This window comes from Dendropsophus ebraccatus, chromosome 9 (assembly GCF_027789765.1).
Source record: "Dendropsophus ebraccatus isolate aDenEbr1 chromosome 9, aDenEbr1.pat, whole genome shotgun sequence".
NCBI lineage: Eukaryota > Metazoa > Chordata > Amphibia > Anura > Hylidae > Dendropsophus > Dendropsophus ebraccatus.
Genome location: NC_091462.1, coordinates 47,257,765 through 47,280,811, shown reverse-complemented (window position 1 = coordinate 47,280,811; position 23,047 = coordinate 47,257,765). Strand labels below are relative to the sequence as shown.

The 23,047-nt window shown below is 41.8% G+C and overlaps 1 protein-coding gene across 5 annotated transcripts in view; it reads right to left on the bottom strand.

The window, feature by feature from the left end:
- Positions 1 to 661: 661 nt before the first annotated feature.
- The window catches only part of IKZF2 (IKAROS family zinc finger 2), a 68,695-nt gene continuing 46,309 nt past the window's right edge, over positions 662 to 23,047 (bottom strand). For 3 of the 5 annotated variants that reach the window (XM_069983208.1, XM_069983210.1, XM_069983211.1), the window contains 5 exons: positions 16,138 to 16,305; positions 8,759 to 8,896; positions 7,371 to 7,514; positions 4,889 to 4,954; positions 662 to 2,539 (listed from right to left, as the gene is read on the bottom strand). In XM_069983208.1, the coding sequence (XP_069839309.1) occupies positions 1,815 to 2,539; positions 4,889 to 4,954; positions 7,371 to 7,514; positions 8,759 to 8,896; positions 16,138 to 16,305 (1,241 nt within the window). In that variant the 3' untranslated portion in view covers positions 662 to 1,814. The remainder of the gene's footprint in view (positions 2,540 to 4,888; positions 4,955 to 7,370; positions 7,515 to 8,758; positions 8,897 to 16,137; positions 16,306 to 23,047) is intronic. The other 2 variants (XM_069983209.1, XM_069983212.1) reach the window with 1 other exon arrangement.

Genomic DNA, 23,047 nt, shown 5'->3' with positions numbered 1-23,047 from the left:
GTCATGGATGAATTAGAGCTCTTTAAAGCTTAAAGGCTATGGACACCTTTGCACTGATTTTTTTTTTATTGCTCATTCATCTCTTGAATGTGATAAGGCAACATTGTAAATAGATTTAATTGGCCATTTTCTAAAATGTAGCTATTAAAAGTCTTGATGGATTTTCTGCTCTATCAATGTTAGAGCTAACAGTTGGGGGTTTACAAACCACCTCAGACAATAGACAGGGGGAAGAGAAACTCAGGGGGATAGCTCAGGATGGAAGTAGAGAGAAAAGCAGACACAAAGCCGTTTGCTGGGGAGAATCATATGGAAAGTGTACAATTATAAAAAGAAAACATACAGCGTAAGATTTTTTTTTTTTTTTGTATAGCCATGTAGAAATAACTTTTTTTTGCATCATAATGAGTAAAAGAAATAAAATGCTGTTCAAAGGTGTCCGTAGCCCTTAACTCAGTATTAGCAGACTGCCTAGGGTTCAACACATATGAAACACTGACATTCCTTTAGTTTATAATATAGCAAACAGAAATCCTAGACCATGTGTCTCCAAACTGCGGCCCTCTAGCTGTTGCAAAACGGCAATTCCCATCATGCCCGGACAGCTAAAGCTTTGGATTTGGCTGTCCAGGCATCATGGGAAATGTAGTATTCCAACAGCTGGAGGGCCGCAGTTTGGAGACCCATGTCCTAGATAATAGTATACGTTGATGAATGCTTTTCAATGCCATTTGGTTTACAACAGAAACCTACACAAGCTTCACCAAGTAGATTAACAAGTGCTTAGGCAAGGATTGATTTAAAAACTGTAAAAATATATATTTCATTGTAGTTTTGAAATTTCTACAGTTAAGTTAATGTATACGATTAGTTCACATTCACAAACAATGCTATCTGCTGGGGATTCTCCGCTTCATCATGCAATCCTAACATATATTTAATGTTAAAACACTGGTCCAAGGATGGCCTGACTGCTTAATTCAGATGACGCTAAATAAATGGTGAAAAGCACCAACTGATGGTTATCAGTGAAGAAAGAAAAAAGTTTTTCAGGACTTTGATACTGATGGCCTATCCTCAGACCACTGCAGGTCTAACATCTCAGTGATCAGTTGTTTATCGGGGACAGCGACATAGATTTTGTACTGGCAGTGCCTGGTATTGCAGCTCAGTCCCTTTCACTTGACTAGGACTTAGCAGCAATCAGCTGCAATACCAGGCACAGCCACTACAAAATGTATACAGTGGTGCCTAATAAACAATGAAAGGGGAAAAGTGGCTAAATCAACTGATCTATTGGGATGCTATAAATCAGACTGTCAATGATCTGATATTGAGAGTTTATCCTAAGAATTGGATATCAATATCAAAGTCTTTCAAAACTACTTTAACTTAAGAATTTATAAAAGAGATACAACCTTTGACCCGCCATCCCTCAATGTAAGCTAATGGTAGCTTTGTATAAGCTACATCTTATCTATGGATATGCTTTATGATGTCTGACCTCAACCAGGAGATCAGTTTTCAGGATTCAGTAGTATGCCATATTTTTTTTTCCCATTGCTCACTTACAACGACACACTTCAGCAATGCAGAAGTCTCACGAGTTATACCAAAACATTGGTACTTCTTATATTGTTTCACAATAATTGTAGACCGTAATGATTCATGGAGAATGGATATTACATATGCTTAAAAATGCATCTAACTTAAAATAGTTTTAGGTTAACTAAAGTCTGGAGGAAAGTGGATGAGTAAGTGCAGTATTCTTCATGTGCAGTTCTACTTCATAGAAGCACCTCTCCAGTTCTGAGCTATTGGAATGGGTGCTCTCCACGTACTATGTGTGAGGAGAATTCGTAACGGTCCTGGCTCCTATGACCACAAATGTTACATTCAAGTGGGTCCCGATAACCATGACAGCCCATGTGGATTGTATACATCACATGATCTAGGAAAAGCACACGACAGTGCTCACATTTGAAGGCTTTGATTTGCTCCCCTTCACTATTGTATACTTTATAGACATCTTTGGAGGTGCCCAATCCTGCCTTGGTGGCATCTAGAGCTTTGCCATCTTCCTTGGAATATACAGGACTCTGCTTTCTCTTAGGGTTTAAGGCATGATTCCCCTGGTATGACGGTCGATCATCATGGCTGCTTTCAGAATCAGTGGTGTCCGGGCAACTGTTGCTGGGGGATGCTTCCCTCTCTTGATGGTGGCTCTTTGGTCTGATAAGGGAGATTGGGCCGTCCATATTATTATCAGTGCTGTCTGATGTCTCCCTGCTGGTAGGCCTCTCCACCCTGCTTGGATGGTAGACCTGAGAGTAAACTGAACTGATCACAGGAGCTACTTCAGACATGGTGCCCGTGGAGTGATGAATCAGGGGCCGCAGTGCATCTGCACCCAAGTAACTAATGGCATTGTTAATGGCCTGGTCCATCATCTGGGACTGCATCAATTCTGCCTCCTTCTCATAGGCCATGTTTATGTCAAAGGGCAACTCTGGATATCCAAACCTCATAAGCTTTTCACCTGAAAACACAAACATGCATTTAAAATCAAACTTTATATATGTTAACTGGTCAACCTTAATATTTATACTATAATACAACTGTCTAATAAATTGTTTTATAGCACATGTGTAAAACTCTCGGCCCTCCAGCTGTTGCAAAAAAAAAAATTCCCATCATGCCAAGACAGCCAAATCTTTGGCTGTTCAGGTATGATGCGAATTATAGTTTTCAAACAGCTGGAGGGCCATGAGTTCGTCACCCCTGTCTTATTAGAAGGCTAAAAACATATAATGCTCCTGTCTAGTGATGCTAAACCAATTGTAGCCAAGGCTTCTCTCTTGCAATTTAATTCTTGTTTGCCGATAGCCAAAGAAGGAATAAGGAATTTTTATGCTGTTTGTTATTACACATCTGTGTAAATGGACAGAAACTCCACCACGCAGAGTTCTAGCAGCCGTCCCTGGTCTTAAAATTGACAATCTCCAGCATTTGGAATAAAAAAAATAATGATGTTAATAAAAGAGCCATCTATATACATTGTATACAGCTGTTCTGAACCTTGACAAATGTAATGCCAGCCATACACTTAGGATCATCGGGAAGAGAAGAAAAAAAAAACATGACTCCCATTCTCTGACAGTGGTTTATCACCCAAGGAAAATATAAGGATCGGCCATGCTAAAATCCAACATGTCAATGCTTCTTTTCTCCCCAACACTTTTACATATACCGCATTTAAACACCTAGTTTTCTCAAACCAATGGGAATTACAAGAGAACCCTGTTGAATTTTAAGGGCTTGCCCTGGCAAAAGCAACATTTTGCCCCAGGCTGGGGGTTGTAAAGAAATATTAAACATACTATACTTGCCTCCCCTTTAGTTGCAGTGTCAATGCTTCCCAGTCCTCCAGTGCTCCTTCCTTCCTCAGGGTTGTTTGCTGTCCCATCTCTACAGGACCTGCATGCCCAACCTATCAGCTGCTGCAGCAGTGTTCTACCTCAGTCACTTATTAGCTAAGTGGGCAGGTCCTGTGGGGAGGGGACAGCAGACAACCTGAAAGAAACAGGGACAAGCAGAGGACAAAGAGCGAAGGGCAGCAGCGGGGGAGGTGAGTATACTATATTATTTTTATACAACATACAGCCTAGGTGCAAATTTTACCTTTGCCTTCACAACCTACTTAATGGATAATGTTAGTCTTTAACAGGTATCTGAATACTCCAAAAGGCTACACTTGAAAATAGAGCCAGCACATAGATGCTAATATCCCACCCTGGACCAATTAAGGCATATAAATCTAATCAAATAGCTAGAATATTTCCCAATTAGCAACAATTCATATAAGAGTATAGTAGTTATGTAACAGTTAAAGCAAATGTACCATCAGGTACATCACTTTGTTTATACATGAGTCGATCTGCGCCAGCGAAGTCCTTTTTTCCCCCCCAAACGTCGCCCGATTCCTGTGCTCTGCGCCGTTCTTTTGCCATGCAACGGCCAAGTTCTTTGCACTGGAGGCTTGCCCGCCACCCCCAGTGTGACGATATCCCTTCCCCTCTGTAACACCGCTCTATTGATACTAATGTTGGTGCGTCACAGAACGGAGGGGATATTGCGGGTGCATGGCAAAATAACAGCACTGAGCCCAGGAACCAGATGGCTTTAAAAGAAGAAAAAAAAAAAAAAAAGACTGCACCACCGGGACCCCCTCGCTGGCGCCGATCAGCTCAAAAAGAAAAAGTGATATACCTGATTGTACTTTCGCTTTAAGCATAAAATAGTTACAATACTTTTAAAGGAAAAAAAAAACAACATAAAAACAGGGCAGCATTGCTTGTCTGTTTTTAATAACACTATGCTTAAGCGGTGTGCGTGTACCATGGTAATTCTGCACACAGGGACTTTCCCGTCGTGTGCAGTGATACGCTCTATATTTCATGTTTTGGACGTGTTTAAAATGGATGTCATTTCCTTTCATAGGAAACAGTGGTTTACTAACACAGAATATTCTCAATCTAGAATTCTCAAGGGGAAACAATACTGATACTAAATCTCTACAAGCAGGGGACAGACTCATGCACATAAATAATGATGGCTGGAGAATGCTGGAGACTGGACTGAGCTCGGAGTTGGAGACAGAAAATTTACAAGTTTAAAATATCAGTAACTTGGCAAGCAATGCTACTATCCGACTTGTACATTAGCAAGCATATAACAAGGAGGGAAATTTTATGAGAATGTATATATGCCAAGCTGACACTGAAGGAAGGTGGTGTTTCTTTAGAGAGTTACATATTGGAGCTTTGCAGAATTGCTCTGCAAACATGCACAATGAAAGGATTCCAAAGCTGGGCTAGTTAGGTCATACCATGGTAATTGTATGCAGACTTAGGCCCAGTCCAGATGTGGCGGAGTTGTTGCGGATTTTCAGTATCTGCAACAAATCACAGTACAATATATGTATTTGCAGTTTTCACAACCCTATTCACACACTGTGTTAAAAATAAATGCAGAGATTTTAAGGTATGGTTCAGTCTTTAAAATGGGCAGCTTGCCTAATAAAGATAGAAAGTGACAGAGGAAATCTATACAATATCACAGTGTTACAGCCCTAAATACTGGTGCAGCTCTGAGGGTGCACTTGTCTCAATTGGTAAAAAACATGGTATCTCAGGCGCAACTTATAGTAAATATTATGATAGAAATATATATATATTTTTTACTATGAATTGCGCCTGAGATACCACTCAGTAGTGTCTTTCTTTATAAGCTTGCCCATTATGTTGCAGATTTTCCGTACAGATTTTAAGGCAATGCAAGGGTCAAGTCCTGCAGTGAATCAATGAAGTGAATGGGAGCTGAGCTGCAGTTACCTGGTGACACCACTACACAATGCATGGCAGTGGTCTTCCAGCCCTGTTCAGTTTATAGTAGTGCAAGGCACCGATCAACTGATCAACAGGGATGCTGGGTGTTGGCACCTCAATAATCAGCAAATGATGGCCAATCTTGTGGATAAGCCAACAATCCTAAAAGCTCAAAAAAATCCCTTTATTTCTCTATGGACACCTTTTGAATGTCATGGTGGGCACTAAAAGCTCCTACTATGCCTTCTCTATATATGTCACCACCCTGACCTGTCTCAGTTAATAGCTGTATTTCCATGGAAATAACTTTCATACTGCCCGAAACATGAGTTATTCAGGCAGCTTCTTTCTCACCTGACAGTCATGGTTAATAGAGTACTGCCTATAACTAAATAGGGAGAAATCTATCAATCAAGGCTGGTAGGGCGGAGAGAAGCTGGTGGGGATCATCCCACTGAATCTTGGTTCAGGCAGCATGAAACAGATAACAGGTTCCCTTTAAGGCAAAATTACAGTTCTCCCACACAGTAATACAGGAATATCTGGCAGGTAATAGCAGCTAGTTTGAGTTCTATTTGATTGATGTGTTGTTGGCCCTATTGGTAAAATACAGATAATTTTGTAATGTACTAAAGAGAATTTCAATAAATATAAAATTAGCCATACACCATATATATGTAAATCAGAAGTTTCATCAGTCAAATCGGTTGGCACCTTTGCAGTAGTCACTCAGATATAGATGCTCATTCACTAAATGACTGGTACTAACATACAGTACTTACACAGTAGAGAAGGTTCAAAAAATGTCCTTATTGTGCTGATCAAGAGGAGGGCAAAAAACCCTTATGAGGCAGATGCCAATTACCCCATAACAGGGGGGAAATCCTATTTTAAACCCAGATATAGCAATCAGAATAAATCTCTAGATCAACATCCCCCTCAGCATGTTCCCTAGTCTCACTCTTTTAACAATAAAGAATTCCCATCCCCAACCAAGAATTCCCAACCAAGCTGTACCCATTCGGTTCAATAGACCAAAGTCTGGAAGAGAACATACTCAAAGCACACTGGATCCATTTTTCCAAAAAATGGATGGAAAAAAATGCTGTTTTGGGCTATGTTCACACTACAAATATGTCCGGCCGCATATTTTCGCGGCCGGACATATACGTGTTAAACTCTGGCCGGGAATTTACGCAAGTTGTGGACCGCATGTTACGCTACAGGCGTAAGTTACGGCATTTTCGTCCTCAAACAATGGTCTGGTTCATTTTTTATGGAGCCGCGTACGATCCGGGCGTAAGTTCTTACGTAGTGTGAACTGTGCAGCTGTACATCGTATACTTTTCATTGTACGCAAACTACGTAAATCTCTGGCCGCTTATTCACGGAACGCGCTACGTCCGGAGACTTACGTAGTGTGAACATAGCCTTGATACGTTTTTCCATTGACATGCATCATAAAAAAAAAGGATCTAAACGCATCCTTTTTTTTTTCTTTTTTTTTTAAACGTACACAAAAATGAGGTCGACCACGTTTTTGTATACGTAAAAAAAAAAAAATTCTTCTTGATCTTTTTTTTTTTTTTTTTTTTAATAATGAAAGTGAATGGAAAAACTGATCAGTGTTTCCATCCGTTTTTTTGCAAAAAAGGATGAAGAGAACGGATTGCAAAAAAGTAGCGTGAACCCAGCCTTATAGAAAAATAATTGATCAAATGCTGGCTATTATAGTCCCTTCTGATTTACTGATATATGAGGTTTTCAGTTCTCTTTAGGATGATGTCTTTTGTGATGTCATGAGCAGTAAGAGCTTCTGACCTCTCAGTTCTACTGTCAGTAACCACATAGGAAAAAGTAAAAAAATAAGTCTTAACTATAGGGTTAACATATTAATTGGGACATTATAGTGAAAGTTGCAGCTGCACACACAACGCCATCATATATACATTACAGACTAAGTAAAAGAAAGCAGATGCTTACCCACAAACTTCTGTGGGGTGGAGCTCTTACGCTTCCCCATGTTGCTGGCAAGTCTCTCTATAACAGCTGGTCTTTCAAAGGGCATCAGAGACATGTTGTTTTCCATCAGGATCTCTGGATTCTTACACTCCTCCATAGGAGATGCTACATGGAACCAAAATGTCACATCAGAATCACTAGCCAGCACTCCACATCCAAGCAAGTCACCACTATGGATCAATGAAGCTACTATAACCGTTACAAAAATGGGCAATATCGTCCAATCCTATAGGCTACTAGAACTCTGCGTATAGGAGCTGATAGAGTGTTTAAGTCAGAACCTTAAAAAAATAAAAAGCAGACAAAACTACACAAAAGTCAAATAAGCAACTACACATTTCTCTTGCACATACATCATATAATAATATATGTAACCATACCATTATTACTGTGTTCTGTCTATCTGAACTACAGCACCAGCTTTGGGGTACAAAAAGCACATACTATTAATTTACTAACTGGTTCAAAATCTGTATTCGGAATCCACAGTTAGCACGCTCAAAGGAAATTAGGGAAATATATATTATTTGCCAATTTGGAAGCAATCCTGGCTGTAGTCCTGCATACTGTATGTGCACATATGCATGGCCGATCTATGAATGCATTGTGCAGTGTACCCATTGTTCAGCTGTGTGTAAAAGCCACAACCCCCAGTATCTCTAATCTATATAATGTAGATTACATTTTTTTTAACAACATAGTAGGTTGTTGACTGAGAGTATCTCACACACACACACACACACACACACACACACACACACACACACACACACACACACACACAGAACTTCTTTCACAATACAGTTGGAAAGCCATATAAGTTTTATCAAGCATTTCTGAGTGGCAACCATAAAAAAAAAAATTATTAAAAAAATTGAAGCTCAAAGGGGCTTTCTGGGTATATAAGATTGAAGGCCCATTAACAGGATAGGTCATTAATGGCTGATCAGCAGGGTGCTTACAACTGGCCCTTTTAATGATCAGCTGTTCAGTGTCCTGCATTATACAGTGTACCAGAAAGGAAGCATTGTAACTATCATTGCATAGGTGTTGCACAGGGTAATTTCAGCTCAACTGGGAGCCGAGCTGCAGTTACCACCTCTATATAATTTGCCCTGCAGTGTATCCTTCCCTGAGAGATTATATACACATATACACACACACACGCACAACACACATAACACTGGCCGTATTTGCGCAAACAACGGCTGATATTTCTGAAATAACAGCCGTTGTTTGCGCAAATATGGCCGGTGTTATGAAATACGGCCGTTTTTTTTATGTAGTGTGAACCCGACGCATACCTCCATATCCTGCCAGTTATTAGATATGGATGTTTGACTACTTACCACCATGGGACCCTGGTCCCTGGCCTCTCTCCATCCCCACATTTTGCAGGTAATTGTGACACCGTTCTTTATGCTCTTCCAGGGAGCTGCGCTGCTTGTAGCTGCGGCCACAGTAGTTGCACTTGTGAGGTTTGCCTACTGCAAAGTGATGAGAAAATTGGGTTAATAAATATCTTGTTTATGGAAAGGGTTCTTTAAGTAATGCAGTAAAAAGTAAGCGTTGCAGGAAGTAGTCCAGCACCCATCACCTTTCATGTTATGGCTATAGTATAGATTTTTATAAAATTATTATTATTAAATTTGTAATTTTTACATATTTTAACATGTTGCTGGTTCAGTTTTTTGACAGTTTTTATTTGGAGATTTAATTTGTTACTCTGTATCACATCATCATACACACCATTCTCTCGTGTGATTGAAACATTAAGTAACAGACCAAGCTGACAGAAAGCAGCAGACACCGTCCATATGCAACTTCATCATCTTTGCAACAAGCGGTAAATACAGGCTCTTTAAAAACGTGACTATGGTGAACACTGTCTGCAGCTGTCCTATATCAGGACAACATGACTTCACTTCAGATATGAAGGAAAAGCCCCCTGGAGACCACAGAAGTGTGGTAATAATGGGGGATGAGAAAGGGAAGAATATTTTATTTAATATCTCCCATCTTAGGGCCCTATTACACAGAGCGATAATTGGCCAATTTGGTAGATTATTACTGCATGTAATACAGAGAACCATCAGACGATAAAGCGATCATTGGGTGGTTGTTTCTTTAGGTTCAGACCTAAAGTCATCTGGTGTTGGGTGTGCAATGCTACGTGTAATAGCTATGGGCGGCCGATGGCTGATGACTGTAGTATAAAATAATAAAGTTACCTTATCTTACCATGTTCCCTGGTGTCCTCGGGCCTTCCCTGGTGTCTGCAGCTCTGCCTTCTGTTCCGGTCTCTGCAATGACAGGCCGCTCAGCCAATTTCTGTCCGAGACAGTCAACGACCAGTGATTGGCTCAGCGGCTTGCGGACTGGAACAGTAGACAGAGCTGCAGAAACCAGGGAAGGCCCGAAGACATCAGGGAACATGGTAAGGTAAGTTAATACTTTACTATTTTACATTAAAGGCAAGGGCTGCACGGACATCGCTAACAATGTCCGTGCAGCCCTTGCTGCCCGATTTTTTTAAGCCCGTGTAATTGCTCAGTAAACGAGTGCCGATCTAGCAGATCGGCGCTTGTTTAGTTTATAATCAGGCTGTGTAATAATACCCTGAGAGACTCACAAAGACGCCGATAGCACAACAACAATGTCCTATTCACTTTTTCCAGCTCTGTGGCGTTTTGGTGTAAACTATCACCATATGTTACAGTGTGTAGAGAACTGGGATCTGAAAAAAGTCCCATTACAATAATGGGGCATAGAGCTGCATGATTTCTTGGGGCTCCCAGTAACTACCGATATATATTAACGTACAGTAACTAGACCTATTGAAAGTAAGAACCCATGGCCTAAACAATACACCTAGTTGTGAGCATTATACACAGGCTGTGGTGTTTATACTTGGCCAGAGAAAACCAATTCCCTTGGAGTTTTCGGCTTTTGGGGGTTCCCTGGGTCCCAGGCTGTTTTCTTACAGCTCTGAATCAGAGGGCAGGTTACAGGAGAGCGGTGGTGAAATCAGTAGTCACATTGCAGGGTGTGGAATCCCCAGCTCACTCCAGGAATGCTGCTGGACAAACACTCCCTCTCAGACAGGATTTTTTTTCCTCTCCGTTGGGTTTTAATCCCTGAGGGATGTTGCTCAAATAAAGCTTTTTTATTTCTTCTTTTTACTGGGTGAAAGTGCTGCAAGGTACGACATTAGTATGAAATGTGATCACTTTATTCTGTTTCAATAAAATAGAAAACAAAAAAAAGATTGCTGTGTAACAGCGAGGTATATGACTTATACAAGTGAACTTCCTTCCTAACCCAGAATGACAGGCTGTATCCAGAAAATATATACACTGTAATGGAAGCATTAGGTCATTACAGCATTAGATTGGCAGTAGAGAAAGCCAAGTGTTCGGACCTGTTCACACTTTGTGTGTGTTCCGCTCATCTATCTTTTCACTCATTATTGATAGAACCCTGGGTCTATAAACAGAAGAGCGCTAAACCAATAAACCTACATGAACCCATAACCTTTAATGGATAAAATGAAAAAAAAAAAAAAAAGTCCACAAAGAGTATTATACCAAAAGAGTAGGTGACAAGAGTATTATTGTCTGCTTATTTTTAAAAGTATTTATTCCACTGAACAACTATTTTAAGATGTTCTTACCCCAAACAATATTAAAGGGGTATTCCCATGTGGGTTATTTATGTCTTACACACAATATGCACAATGATAGGGCATATATGAGATTGCGGGGCTCCGACTGCTCCATAGAGAACAATGGGAGCTGCGATGTGCATGCACAGTCCGCAACACCATTCATTGGGGGTCCTAGTTCTTAAAAAATGAAGGAGGTCTGAGTGGTAACAACCCCCACAATCTCTTAGGGTGTGTCTTCGAAGCCAAAGCCAGGACTATAGAACAGAAAATAGATCAGATTGAGATTTCTCCTCTGTTCAAATCCATTCCTAGCTTTGGCTTTAATCAGCTGAAAGATAAATCTGTCTGTGTAGACACACCATTAGACAGGGCATGACTACTCTAAATGGAAAAACCCCTTTAAAGGGCCAATAAACTCAAAATGGAAACATTTTTGGAACAGCGATGAATCCTTGAAACCAAAGCCTTATCTGCACAGGCTGGCTAGCAGTTGTCAACCTGGCAACCAGTCCATGCCTCCTCTGCCCAATTAGGCCGATCCAGGCCGATATCTCCCTGTGTATTAAAGACAACAATCAGCCGAGAACTCGAACTTTGGCTGATCGTTATCTTTCAGCAGGTTTAAAATCATTGCCCGCCACATTGCTCCCTGGAATAGGAGGAGCGTGGTTGGTGTCCGAAGTGGTCTTACAAGTGCAAAGCCGTTGCACGGAGAAGCCTGAAGGATTGAAGGAAACCGGGGAGAGTGCGTGTGATAGGGTCTCTGAGCAAGCCCCGATGTAGCAGATCGGCGCTCGCTTACATAGAATATCGGGGTGGTTAATACGTGGAGTTGTGGGCATAAATGTGGGCATAGTATTTCCTATCATTAAATTCTATTCCTGTTTTTTTTTTGTTTTTTTTTTAAACCAACTTTCTTCATTCTGTCTTCATTTCTCTACTCTGAAACGCACAATTACAAAAGCCCAAAAGGGCATGTTCTGAGGAAGAATTTGACTCCTGAGCTTCCTTGGTGAGTAATAAGCATGGAAGGCAGTTATACCACAATACACTGGAAAATCCAGTCAAAATAACTTTCAGTGAGCACCACACCCCCTCCTTCTAGCAAAGTTTCATATTAATCACGGCCGTTGTTGCTAATTTACATAGTATACACTCCAGCCAGGATCGCTAGTGGCCAAGCAAAAAACTGACATGTTCATTGAATAGCGGCCACAGAGAACCTGTCAGTTGACACAATGGAGCATGTGGCTCCGGCCGTACGCTCCATTGTGTGCAGTGGTAAATGCGGGTGCACATGGGCGCATCCGAATTCAGCAGAAGTGATCATTATTCAGCTGGTACTGCGGTGTTATACATAGTGTGAACATGGCCATATTACTATATTGCTTTTTTAACTTTTGGTGGTGAGTAGCGGTGCATTGAGGGGGCTGTATGAAACTAATGCTCCTCAAAACAATACCCTCAAAGTCAATCCGCTGATCACTTGTCTTAGGGTTCCTATACACCTTCTACTTTTGTCAGTTGTACATGCCACTCAACCCCTTTGTTTTGGGACAGATAAGCTGCAGCCAGAACTCGTGTAAAACTTAACATGGTATGCCTAGGCCTACAGCAGCAGAAGCACATTAGCGGAGGTGCAGTTGTTAGCCGACTAACCACAGATGGCCTACAATGCAAATTGTCAATCAGTAGTTCTTATTCTTGGAAAAAACATATTTTTCCTTTAATTACCACTGAAGTAGAGCGCTTTAGAATCAGTAATCCATATTCTTCCTTAAGAAGGGAAATCTGACCTGTCTTATGTGCAAACAAAGAAACCAAAACTGTAGTCACTGTTCTTAATCAGACAGGTTATATGACATACCTGCCATTATCATTCACTATACAAAGAAAATAAACGATCAATAGTTGTTTTTTTTCCTGGAAAATCCCTTTAACCGTTTAACTGTGAACATTCAAACCTGTTTTTACAGTCCATAAACATGACATATAAGATGTATGGAAAATCCAACAGCTGACCGGCAGGGACTTTTTTCTTACCTTCATAGAGTAATCACTAGAACTGATTACTTTCTAATTTTAAAAGAGACTATCTTCCAGAATAGTCAAAATAACGGAACAACTATAATGTTGTCAGAGCACACCCCAAAAACCATGCTAATAAATAAATAAAAGTTCTATCTATCGCCTGACACTTATGGAGACTAAATAATTACATTTTAAACAACCCCAAATATTCAGGCATATTTGGTGCATTTAGTAACACTTCCACTTTAATGGCTCACCTGAAAATCTGATAGCACAATATAAAGTGTTTTACTACTAGACGGCATTTTATCAGTCAGCCTGCAATAAAAAAAATATATGGTACTTCCCTAGCAGAGCTGTGGATAGCTCTCAGACGAAGAAGGCAAAACCTTACGGGAAAAAAGTGCATAAACACAATCTAGTATAGGCCGTCAGCTGAAATCCCAAACAGGTAGGAAAATGATCTTTTTTTTATCTAGAAGGCCAAAATGGATCCAAAGTAATGAATCACTTACCATTTAGCAGAATGTCATTCTTCCTTATACATGTCTGATAACATAACTTTCCAACCACACTTCTTTTCTGGACCATCACCTTAGATACCATCACTGGCTAATGATAGTATGCTAAAGATATGAGCGTGCTAGAGTCCGATCATTCCGCATCTGAATACGAGTGGCCAAAGAAACTGGATCCAGCCCTAAGGCTGCCTAGAAAACATGCATTCAGCGTAATGGGCTCCCGAGAGCTGCATCCAGCTTCTTCAGACACTGGTATTGAAATGCCGAATGATTGGACTAGAGCATGCTCGAATTGCACTCATGTTTACTAAGGAATGAATAGCAGTTGGCATCTGTTCCATAAACAGAACCGGTCACATTGAATAGGCTTCTCTACCTGCAGGTATCATGTTGTGGAGCAGGAGGAGATGCGCAGATAAAGTATAATTTATGCTCATTTAATTCTATGCTTGCTCTGGCCTTAAGAGTCCAGTGGGCGGTCCTAATGATCAAGTGAAAGCCACATCTGTATGTACGGTCACTTAGTAAAAGAGGTAATTGATTAAGACCATGCACAAGATTGTTAAAGTGTCACTGTTGTTATAACTTTCAAAATCTAAATGAACAGTAGATGTAATATAAAGCAAGTTTGCAATTTGCATTCATTATTTTATTTTTTTTAGTTATCAAGGAAAACATGGCACTTCCTGTTTTCTGACACTTTTGTTCTAAAAAAAACTGTCAGAAAACAGGTCTTGTGTACCCAGGCCATCTGAGCGCTGACAGAGAAGGCAGTCATGTGACTGATGGGTGCATTGAGCCGTGACTCTCTGTACTGGCCGGAATTTCTGGGTCTAGTCTGTTCTTTACAACCAGCACATGTCAGAAAATCTGCCTTCAGGAGACTGGACCTGGATTTCTGGTAAGTTCAGCTTTGTTTTACAGCATGATAACAACAACATAAATAATGAATGTATATTGCAAACTTGCTTCATATCACATCTACCGTTGCTTTAGATTTTGAAAGTTATAACAACAGTGACACTTTAAGCCCATGAGCAGTGGTTTACATGAATTAAGTAATACTTAAACTAAACCATATATGAAACTGCTCGATTCCTTCTGCTCTGTAACACGATGTGTCCAGTCTGTTGCAGGTTCTCTTTGAGGGCGGGTTCACACTACGGAATTCTCGCGGACAATGTCAGCGGAATTCCGTCAGCTGTCCGCCCGCACGGGCACGCGCTTTTCCGCCGGCTCCATAGACACCATTCTATGGGCCGGCGTATTCCGCGATCCGCTAAAAGAAGTGGCATGACACTTCTTTCAGCATATAGCGGAATACGCCGGCCCATAGAATGGTGTCTATGGGACCAGCGGAAAGGCGCCCAGATGTGCGGGCGGACAGTATATTAGTATATAGTATATAGTATATTAGTATATAGTATATAGTATATTTCAGGCAGTATTTGGTCCTCATAGCAACCAAAACCAGGAGTGGATTGAAAACACAGAAAGGATCTGTTCACATATTGTTGTAATTGAGTGGATTGCCGTCATTTAATGGCAAATATTTGCTGTGATCTTAAAACAACGGCTGTTGTATTGAAATAATGGCAGTTATTTACTGTTATATGGCCGCCATCCACTCCATGGCCGCCATTGTGTGAACGGAGCCTTTCTGTGTTTTTAATCCACTCCTGGTTTTGGTTGCTATGAGGACCTGACATGAGGACCAAATACTGCCTGAAATATACTGTGTGTGAACCCAGCCTAAATCTGAACACATTTCTGTGGCTTGATAGGCTTATGAATTATTTTAATAAAATCCCATATAGGTCAATTAATACTAAAATTTGATGAGAGATCTTAAAGGGAACCTGTCACCCCCCGTGCCAGGGTGACAGGCTCCCGACCCCCCGTTAGAGCCCCCTATACTCACCTAATCCCGCCGGGTCCCGCTTCTGGATCCGGTCGGGTGACGGAGATATCAGCCGCTGCAGCCCGGCGCGCGCGCTGAGAGATGAGTCCAACGCTCATAGAGAATGACGGAGCGCTGGACTCTCCTGTCATTCTCTATGGGTGTTAGACTCATCTCTCAGCGCGCGCCGGGCTGCAGCGGCTGAGATCTTCATCACCCGACCACCTCCAGAAGCGGGACCCGGCGGGATTAGGTGAGTATAGGGGGCTCTAACGGGGGGTCGGGAGCCTGTCAACCCGGCACGGGGGGTGACAGGTTCCCTTTAAAGTTTCAAAGTCTTTAAAATTTCAATTAGTTCATTTTTTTTTTTTATACACACACACACACATATACTGTATACATACTTTCTTTTTTTGATGACTTGCAAACTCTATTTTGAATAGTTAAAAAAAAATTGTGTAAATTACAGAAAATGTCCACTTGGAAAGTTGAATAAAAACTAAGAACCTAATATATTTATATTTAATTCTTTTGAACAAAATTTAACAGCTTACACATTAATATGTTGTATAGGTGGATATCTCTTTATAAGCAGAAATTGTAACATACCCGAGTGTGTCCTTAGGTGGCCTGTCAGTGCATCTCTCCGTCGGCAGGCATAGCTACAAAATGGACACTTAAAAGGTTTTTCCCCAGAGTGCAGCTTAATGTGGCGCAATAGGTTGCCCTTTTGAGTAAATGATGCTCCACATTGGTTGCAGTGAAATGGGCGCTCCCCTAGACAAAGACAAAATCAATGTCATTGTAGTCAACCAATGAGGTCCAGGATGGATGGTGGTATACAACTACTAACAGATTGGTGACATTTCTACTCTGGAAATATATCTGGCTGATATTATTTCTACACAAGAGTAATAATGATATCATATACTGTACGTGTCCAGTCCATTCAACACTTCATCATAGAGTACACAAAGTGTAGGATCACCTCCCTGATATAGATTTGTTATATTTGGCAGGAGCTACACTGCGACTTTGGTCATGAGACATGTAGAGGGCTTGACATCGTACAGAAAGTTAGTGAATGTTGTAGTGTAACAAGTCACAAGTCACAGGTTGCAAGTAGAGTTGAGCGAACTTCAAGCCCGAGCGTGCAGCATTTGATTACCTTTGGCTGCTGAAGTTGAATAAGACCCTTAGGCTGCCTGAAAAACATGGATACAGCCTATGGCTATGTTCACACAACGTATATTTTCGTAAAACAACGCTGTTGTACAACGGCTGTGATTATTACGAAAATATACGTTACCTTGCAGTCTGTGGGATCCCGGCCGGAGCATAAAGACATAGTATACGCTCCGTCCGGGATCCCTAGCTGTGCCGCAAACAACAAAGTTTTCTTCGGTCACAGAAAACCCTGTCATTGCACACTGTGGAGCAAGCGGCTCCGGCCACTCGCTCCATATCGTGCAGTGGAGAGTTCTGATGCAGGCGCGCACAGATGCGCCCGCATCAGAACTCTGCGGCCCTAAAGATCATCCAGCTAGTGCTGCAGTACTGGCTGGGATGATCTTTTCAGAGACCAGCCGTGACCAGTCGGGTCACGGAGCGGCTGGTCTCTTACATAGTATGAACATAGCCTATGACTATATCCATGTTTTTCAGTTGGCCTTAGGGCTTTATACAACTTCAACAGCAACCAGTAATAAAATGCTGCACGCTTGGGTTCGGATGAATTCGAGCACGCTAAAAGTTCGCTGAACTCTAGTTGTAAGTGAAATTCTGCGAATTCTGTGTGATTTGGCTATGTTTTTACAGCTTAAAGGGAACCAATCAGCCCGTTTGGGCTGATATGGTTCCCTTGAGCATTGTATAAAGCACCTGGAGCGGCCCCGACACGTACCAGCCGCGGCTGCAGCAGGTGCTTTATAACGGAGAAAATGACTTTTATTCCCCGGCTCGTGACTAGATACGAGCGGGGAGCCGCCCACCATGACTACTTCCCCGCTCGTATCTAGTCACTGCGCTCTGCCTGTCAGCACGCTCGGTGGGATGATTGGCAGGCAGAGAGTCCAGTAACGGACCTCTCTGCCTGTCAATCATCCCCTCTGAGCACGCTGACAGGCAGAGCGCAGTGACTAGATACAAGCGGGGAGCCGTCCACCATGACTACTTCCCCGCTCGTATCTAGTCACAAGCCAGGGAATAAAAGTCATTTTCTCTGTTACAAAGCACCTGCTGCGGCCGCGGCCGGTACATGCCGGGGCCGCTCCAGGTGCTTTATACAATGCTCAAGGGAACCATATCAGCCCAAACGGGCTGATTGGTTCCCTTTAATCTCAATTGTAATAGAGTCTCAGTACAGCAATTCACACAAGTTATTTTGGTTGCGGTGGCAAGACTAAAGTCACGGTGTAGCCCCAACTCCATTATGATTCTGTGAACAGATCAGAACCACTAAATGCATTAGGACAGACTCCTATTCCAATTAACATTAAAAAGAAGACAAAAAAAATTAACATGCAACACATTAGCATTGGAAACCATGTACAAGTCCTATCTGGGATACATATATTTATTCCTCCGCAAAGTGACTACCATCAGCTAAAACATGGTAAAGATGCAGGCCTAGATTTATCAATCTGTGTATAACAACTGGTGTCATCTGGCCCTAGAAACCAATCACAGCTCAGCTTTTATTTCTTAAGGAACTCCAGTAAAATGAAAGCTGGGATGTATGTGGTTGCTATGGGAAACTCACACCAGCTATTGTGGTCCACAGATTGATAAACCTGGGCTGCAGTAATATAGAATAGTATGGAGCACAAAACTTTAGAAAGTTTCAGTTGAACACCAAGATTCTAGAATTCCATAACAATGAGCGACGGCTGTATGTGCAAATTGAAAGTCACATCAATATAGAAACAGCGGAATCCCGCCTGGGTTTGTCCTCTGGGCCCCCCAAGTTCTCTAGAGCAGCACTCCGAGTGCTTTGTTTTGAATGGAGACACAGGTCGGCATGCACAGCAGTGGGCTATAAACAGACTTGTAGACCACCCAGTTTCCTGTTAGGGTATGTACACTGAGTAGATTAGGCGGAATTCCACACAAAATCCCGCCTGTCTCATTGTGCCTTAGCATCTCTATGGGAGAGCGCACGCTCCTCTGCTGCCGCCACTCTCTACTCGAAGAAGTGACATTCCGTTTAATTTACTCAGTGTGAACATACCCTAACAGGAAACTGGGTAGTCTACAAGTCTGTTTACAGCCCACTGCTGTGCATAATAATAATAATAATAATAATAATAATAATTTTTATTTATATAGTGCCAACAGATTCCGCAGCACTGTGCATGCCGACCTGTGTCTCCATTCAAAACAAAGTGCTCGGAGCGCTGCTCTAGAGAACTCGGTAGCCCAGAGGACAAACCCACTGTGATCTCATACTTGTCTCCTAAAGTCTCGATAGGGAGCAAGTAATAATAAATTGGAAAACCGCTTAAAGCACATGGGGGGAGATTTAACAAAGGATGTAAAATATACACTGGTGTAAACTGCCCATAGCTGCCAATCACAGCTCAGCTTTTAGCTCTGGTCAAATAAAAGTGGAGCTATGATTGGTTGCTATAGGCAATTTACAACCCGTGTATATTTTACACCCTTTGATAAATCTGGGCCATGGAGTATAGTGTAGTTAACATTGTGTTCCATGGTGTATGGTTGAATAATCACCTTAATTAGGAGTATAAGGTGTTATAGTAACCAATCTTATAGGCATTAAAGGGGTTATCCAGCGCTGCAAAAACATGGCCACTTTCCTCCAGAGACAGCAGTACTCTTGTCTCCAGCTTGGGCGGGGTTTTGCTGCTCATTTCCATTGAACTGAATGGAGCTTAATTGCAAACCGCACCTGAACTGGAGACAAGAGTCGTGTTGTCTCTGAAAGAAACTGGCCATGTTTTTGTAGCACTGGATAACCCCTTTAAAGTCTTATATGCATTAAATGTAATACAGATTAACATAAATGCTCATAAACCAATATACTGTGCTATAACTAGGGCAAGGCCTGAGGTGGGCAATAGATGCTGCAGGGGTCTCTATGAATCCCAGTGTTATGCATTGCCATCTCGGTTAGTGAAGTAGACATTTGCATGAAATGCTCCTTTAGGTGAAGTTATAGCCTAAAGCTATAAGATATCTCTATAGCAGGCACCATCCTTAGAGATTAGAGATTCTTAGAGCATTATAAAGGGGTTTCCATACTAAGGTCTTATGGCCTATTCACTGGATAGACTACAGAGTGACTGCTAGTTTGTATAAAATGTAATTGGCATCTACATTGGGGTTAGTGCGGATCCTAGTAATCTGACCTTTAAGTATTATCTACTGGAAAGGTCATAAATGTTATCGACTCGGACAACCTGTATTCTGTGATAAGACAGGACTGCTGTGATATGCACTGCAACAGACTGCCATAAGCGGCCCCTACATCATGATGTCTATGTCTGCAGGCAATGAGGGAAATAATGTAATAGCTTTTTCTTGAAGGAGTGGTCCAGGATTAGAAACATGGCTGCTTTCCTTGAAAACCAGCACCACACCTGTCCACAGGTTGTGTCTGGTATTGCAATCTTCCTCCAAGTGAATGAGGTTCCATTGCTGCACGCAACACGTAGAAAGTGTTTTTTTTCCGGAAGTCAGAGATGTTTGACCCTGGACAATCACTTTAAACATGATTAGGGTAATAACATTATATTTGTGCTAATCATAATAATTATCCTTATAGTTTTACTGTCACTTACAAAAACTTTCGCCCAAAGCTCTTCTCCCTGCTTGTTTTACTGATCGATAGGGATCTGGACACCCACACCTCAACTGATCAGAACATTTGAACTATATCAATAGTTTATAAAAGTGACAGTGACACTTTTATATAATAGTGGCTGCAGACCTGAGCATCACATTAAAAGGGAACTTGTCATCACCCAAACCACAAGTCACTGGGGCTAACCCCAGTGGTTTCTGCCTGCCTGTTGGCCTTGACTGATGGCTCTCCTTTTAACCAAACAAGGAGAAATCTATCAATCAAGGCTGGTAGGGTGGGAGAAGTTGTATATGCCCAACCTGATGACTTGTGGTTTGGACAACATGAAAGTGACAACAGGTTTCCCTTTAAGGGAAGGAGGCTCTTAACTATGTCCATGCCAACTGAGATCCATTGAAACAAAACCTAGAACAAAAAAAAAATCTTGTTATATAGTGAGTTTTGTGTTCAATAATGAATTATTATCATTCAACACAAACTTGTGTGCCCGTAAAGTGTCTGTGAGATAAAGGCTGTTGATTTAGCCGGTGTCAGTAACTTTGACGGAGGTTTTAAGAGGATGAAATTTGGGTTGGCTGCTCCACTGAAGAATGCCTGAAGGATCAGATTGTAATATTACCTGAGCTATTGCAAGCACACACGATTAGCATAATACATTTTGCCAGCTTTAATACTCAATGACAGATAATACCCGGCTCGCACTCCACTACGTCTTCCATTGAGGTGCTGTGCCCATCCCATCAGTGGCTCACATCACCGTATGACATTTAGATTTCACAGCATCTCTCAAGGGCTCTGTAAGCGTAAAGTAATTTTTTTGCCTGACAAGCTAATTAAATAATAAATAACCAAAACGTTAACAGCTATTACCAACATGTCATAGGGCTCTCCTGACGGAGCCAAATTACTTCTGGTGGTGAGAACAGTCAATGTAATGAGTTTCACCCCAACTTTTCTAAGCAGAGGAGAATCTGCTTAGGTTCATAATCAAGTCTAAATTTGCCAACTTTGCTTTCACTGTGGACTTCCTCATACAACTACCTCTTCTGTCCAGGAGCTCAGTTCTTTGGAATCAAAGTGGAAGTCTTCTGATGAAATCACCAAGTGGGTGGTGACAATGTCAAGCCAACCAATATTAAAGTCACTGGTTCAGGCCACTTATACACACTGACCATAAAGTATTTTGCTCGAGTTATCCTGCCCATTGAACACTGTAAGCGGGCATGGTTTGGCCTTATGAGGCATCCAAAACAAGGAAAAGCACCCTCACATTCGTGGCCACCTTAGGTACACCTACATACAGTTACATAGTTAATAATGCTGTCCATCAAGTTCAACCTAAAACCCTACTGTGTTGATCCAAAGGAAGACAAAAATCTTTACATCAATAGACTGGTGCCAGCAAGGGGATGCAGGTGCCGCTGTCCTTTTTTTGAACCGCATCCCGGTCCCCACGCATGGAGCCGTTCTATTCCCGGTCACTGGTCTGAACTGAAGCACTGAAGACGGGCCTGCCCGCCCCCAGTGTGACGAAATCCCTTCCTTCTGTGATGCAGCTCCATTGATCCTAATAGAGCCACATCACAGAGGGGAGGGCAGAAAGTCACACTGGGGGGCGGGGGGGGGGCCCGTCTCCAGCACTTAAGGCCGGGCCGGTGACCAGGAATAGACTAGCACAATGCGTGGGAACTGGGTTGCGGTTCAAAGAAAGGACCATGGCATCAGCATCCCCGCACCAGAGCCAGTCTATTGATGTAAAGATCCTAAAGCAATGTGCCTGCTGGTACATTTGCTTTAAGCAGCAGTCCCTGGTCATGAGAAATCAGAGGAAAAACGCCGGATTAGTACTAGACGACAGGCTAGAGTAACTCAAATAGCCATGTGTTACAAGAGAGGTAAGCAGAAAGCATCAATGAGCAGCCAGTACAGCCTTGACACAGATGGACTATAACAGTAGTAGACCCTCCAGCTACCAGCAGTTAAAAACAGCAAAATGAGTGTTCATCTGGCACAGGCCTGTCAAAACTAAGTATTCACCATTCCTTAGTGTAAATGGTTAAGAGCAATGGTGGTGAAGTAATGGTGGCCAGTCTACAAATCCTTCAATAGTAGAGAAGAGAAAAGTGAGTAAACAGAGGTTCTACCCTGTACTGTAAAGGTGTGCCTAAGAAAGTGGCCCTAGATCCTAGTAAAATGGTCATTATGTCTACAAACTTAGTAACACTAGCAAAAAGACAATGCCCATTTGGATGTTGAAATAGAATCAATGATTCTAGGAATAAGCTATGAGTATAGTTAGCCAATTTTATTAAAATTTATATTTTTGTAGCAAAAATTCAAGGATATACTCAGGACCTGTAAGTGCAGCTACCTGGCCTATGCCCAGAATACTGGCAGTACATGCATGCTGAAATACAAGCACTTACACGTGGAAATATTTAGCATTTGCTGTATAGAGACCCCGCCGTGCAATGTGCTGCTGCTATATGGTGGGTAACCGGTAAAGAGGTACATAAAAGTTGCTTTACTATGCAACTTGTCCATGTCCAATGGTGCACAGCACTCATGACTAAGAGTACTATTACACCAAGCAATTTTCCGACGACTAACGATTAACGATCTTAAACGACCGCTAAGGCAAACAGCCCGAAATCGTTCGCCCAAGTACACGAAACGATGATCGTGATTTATGAT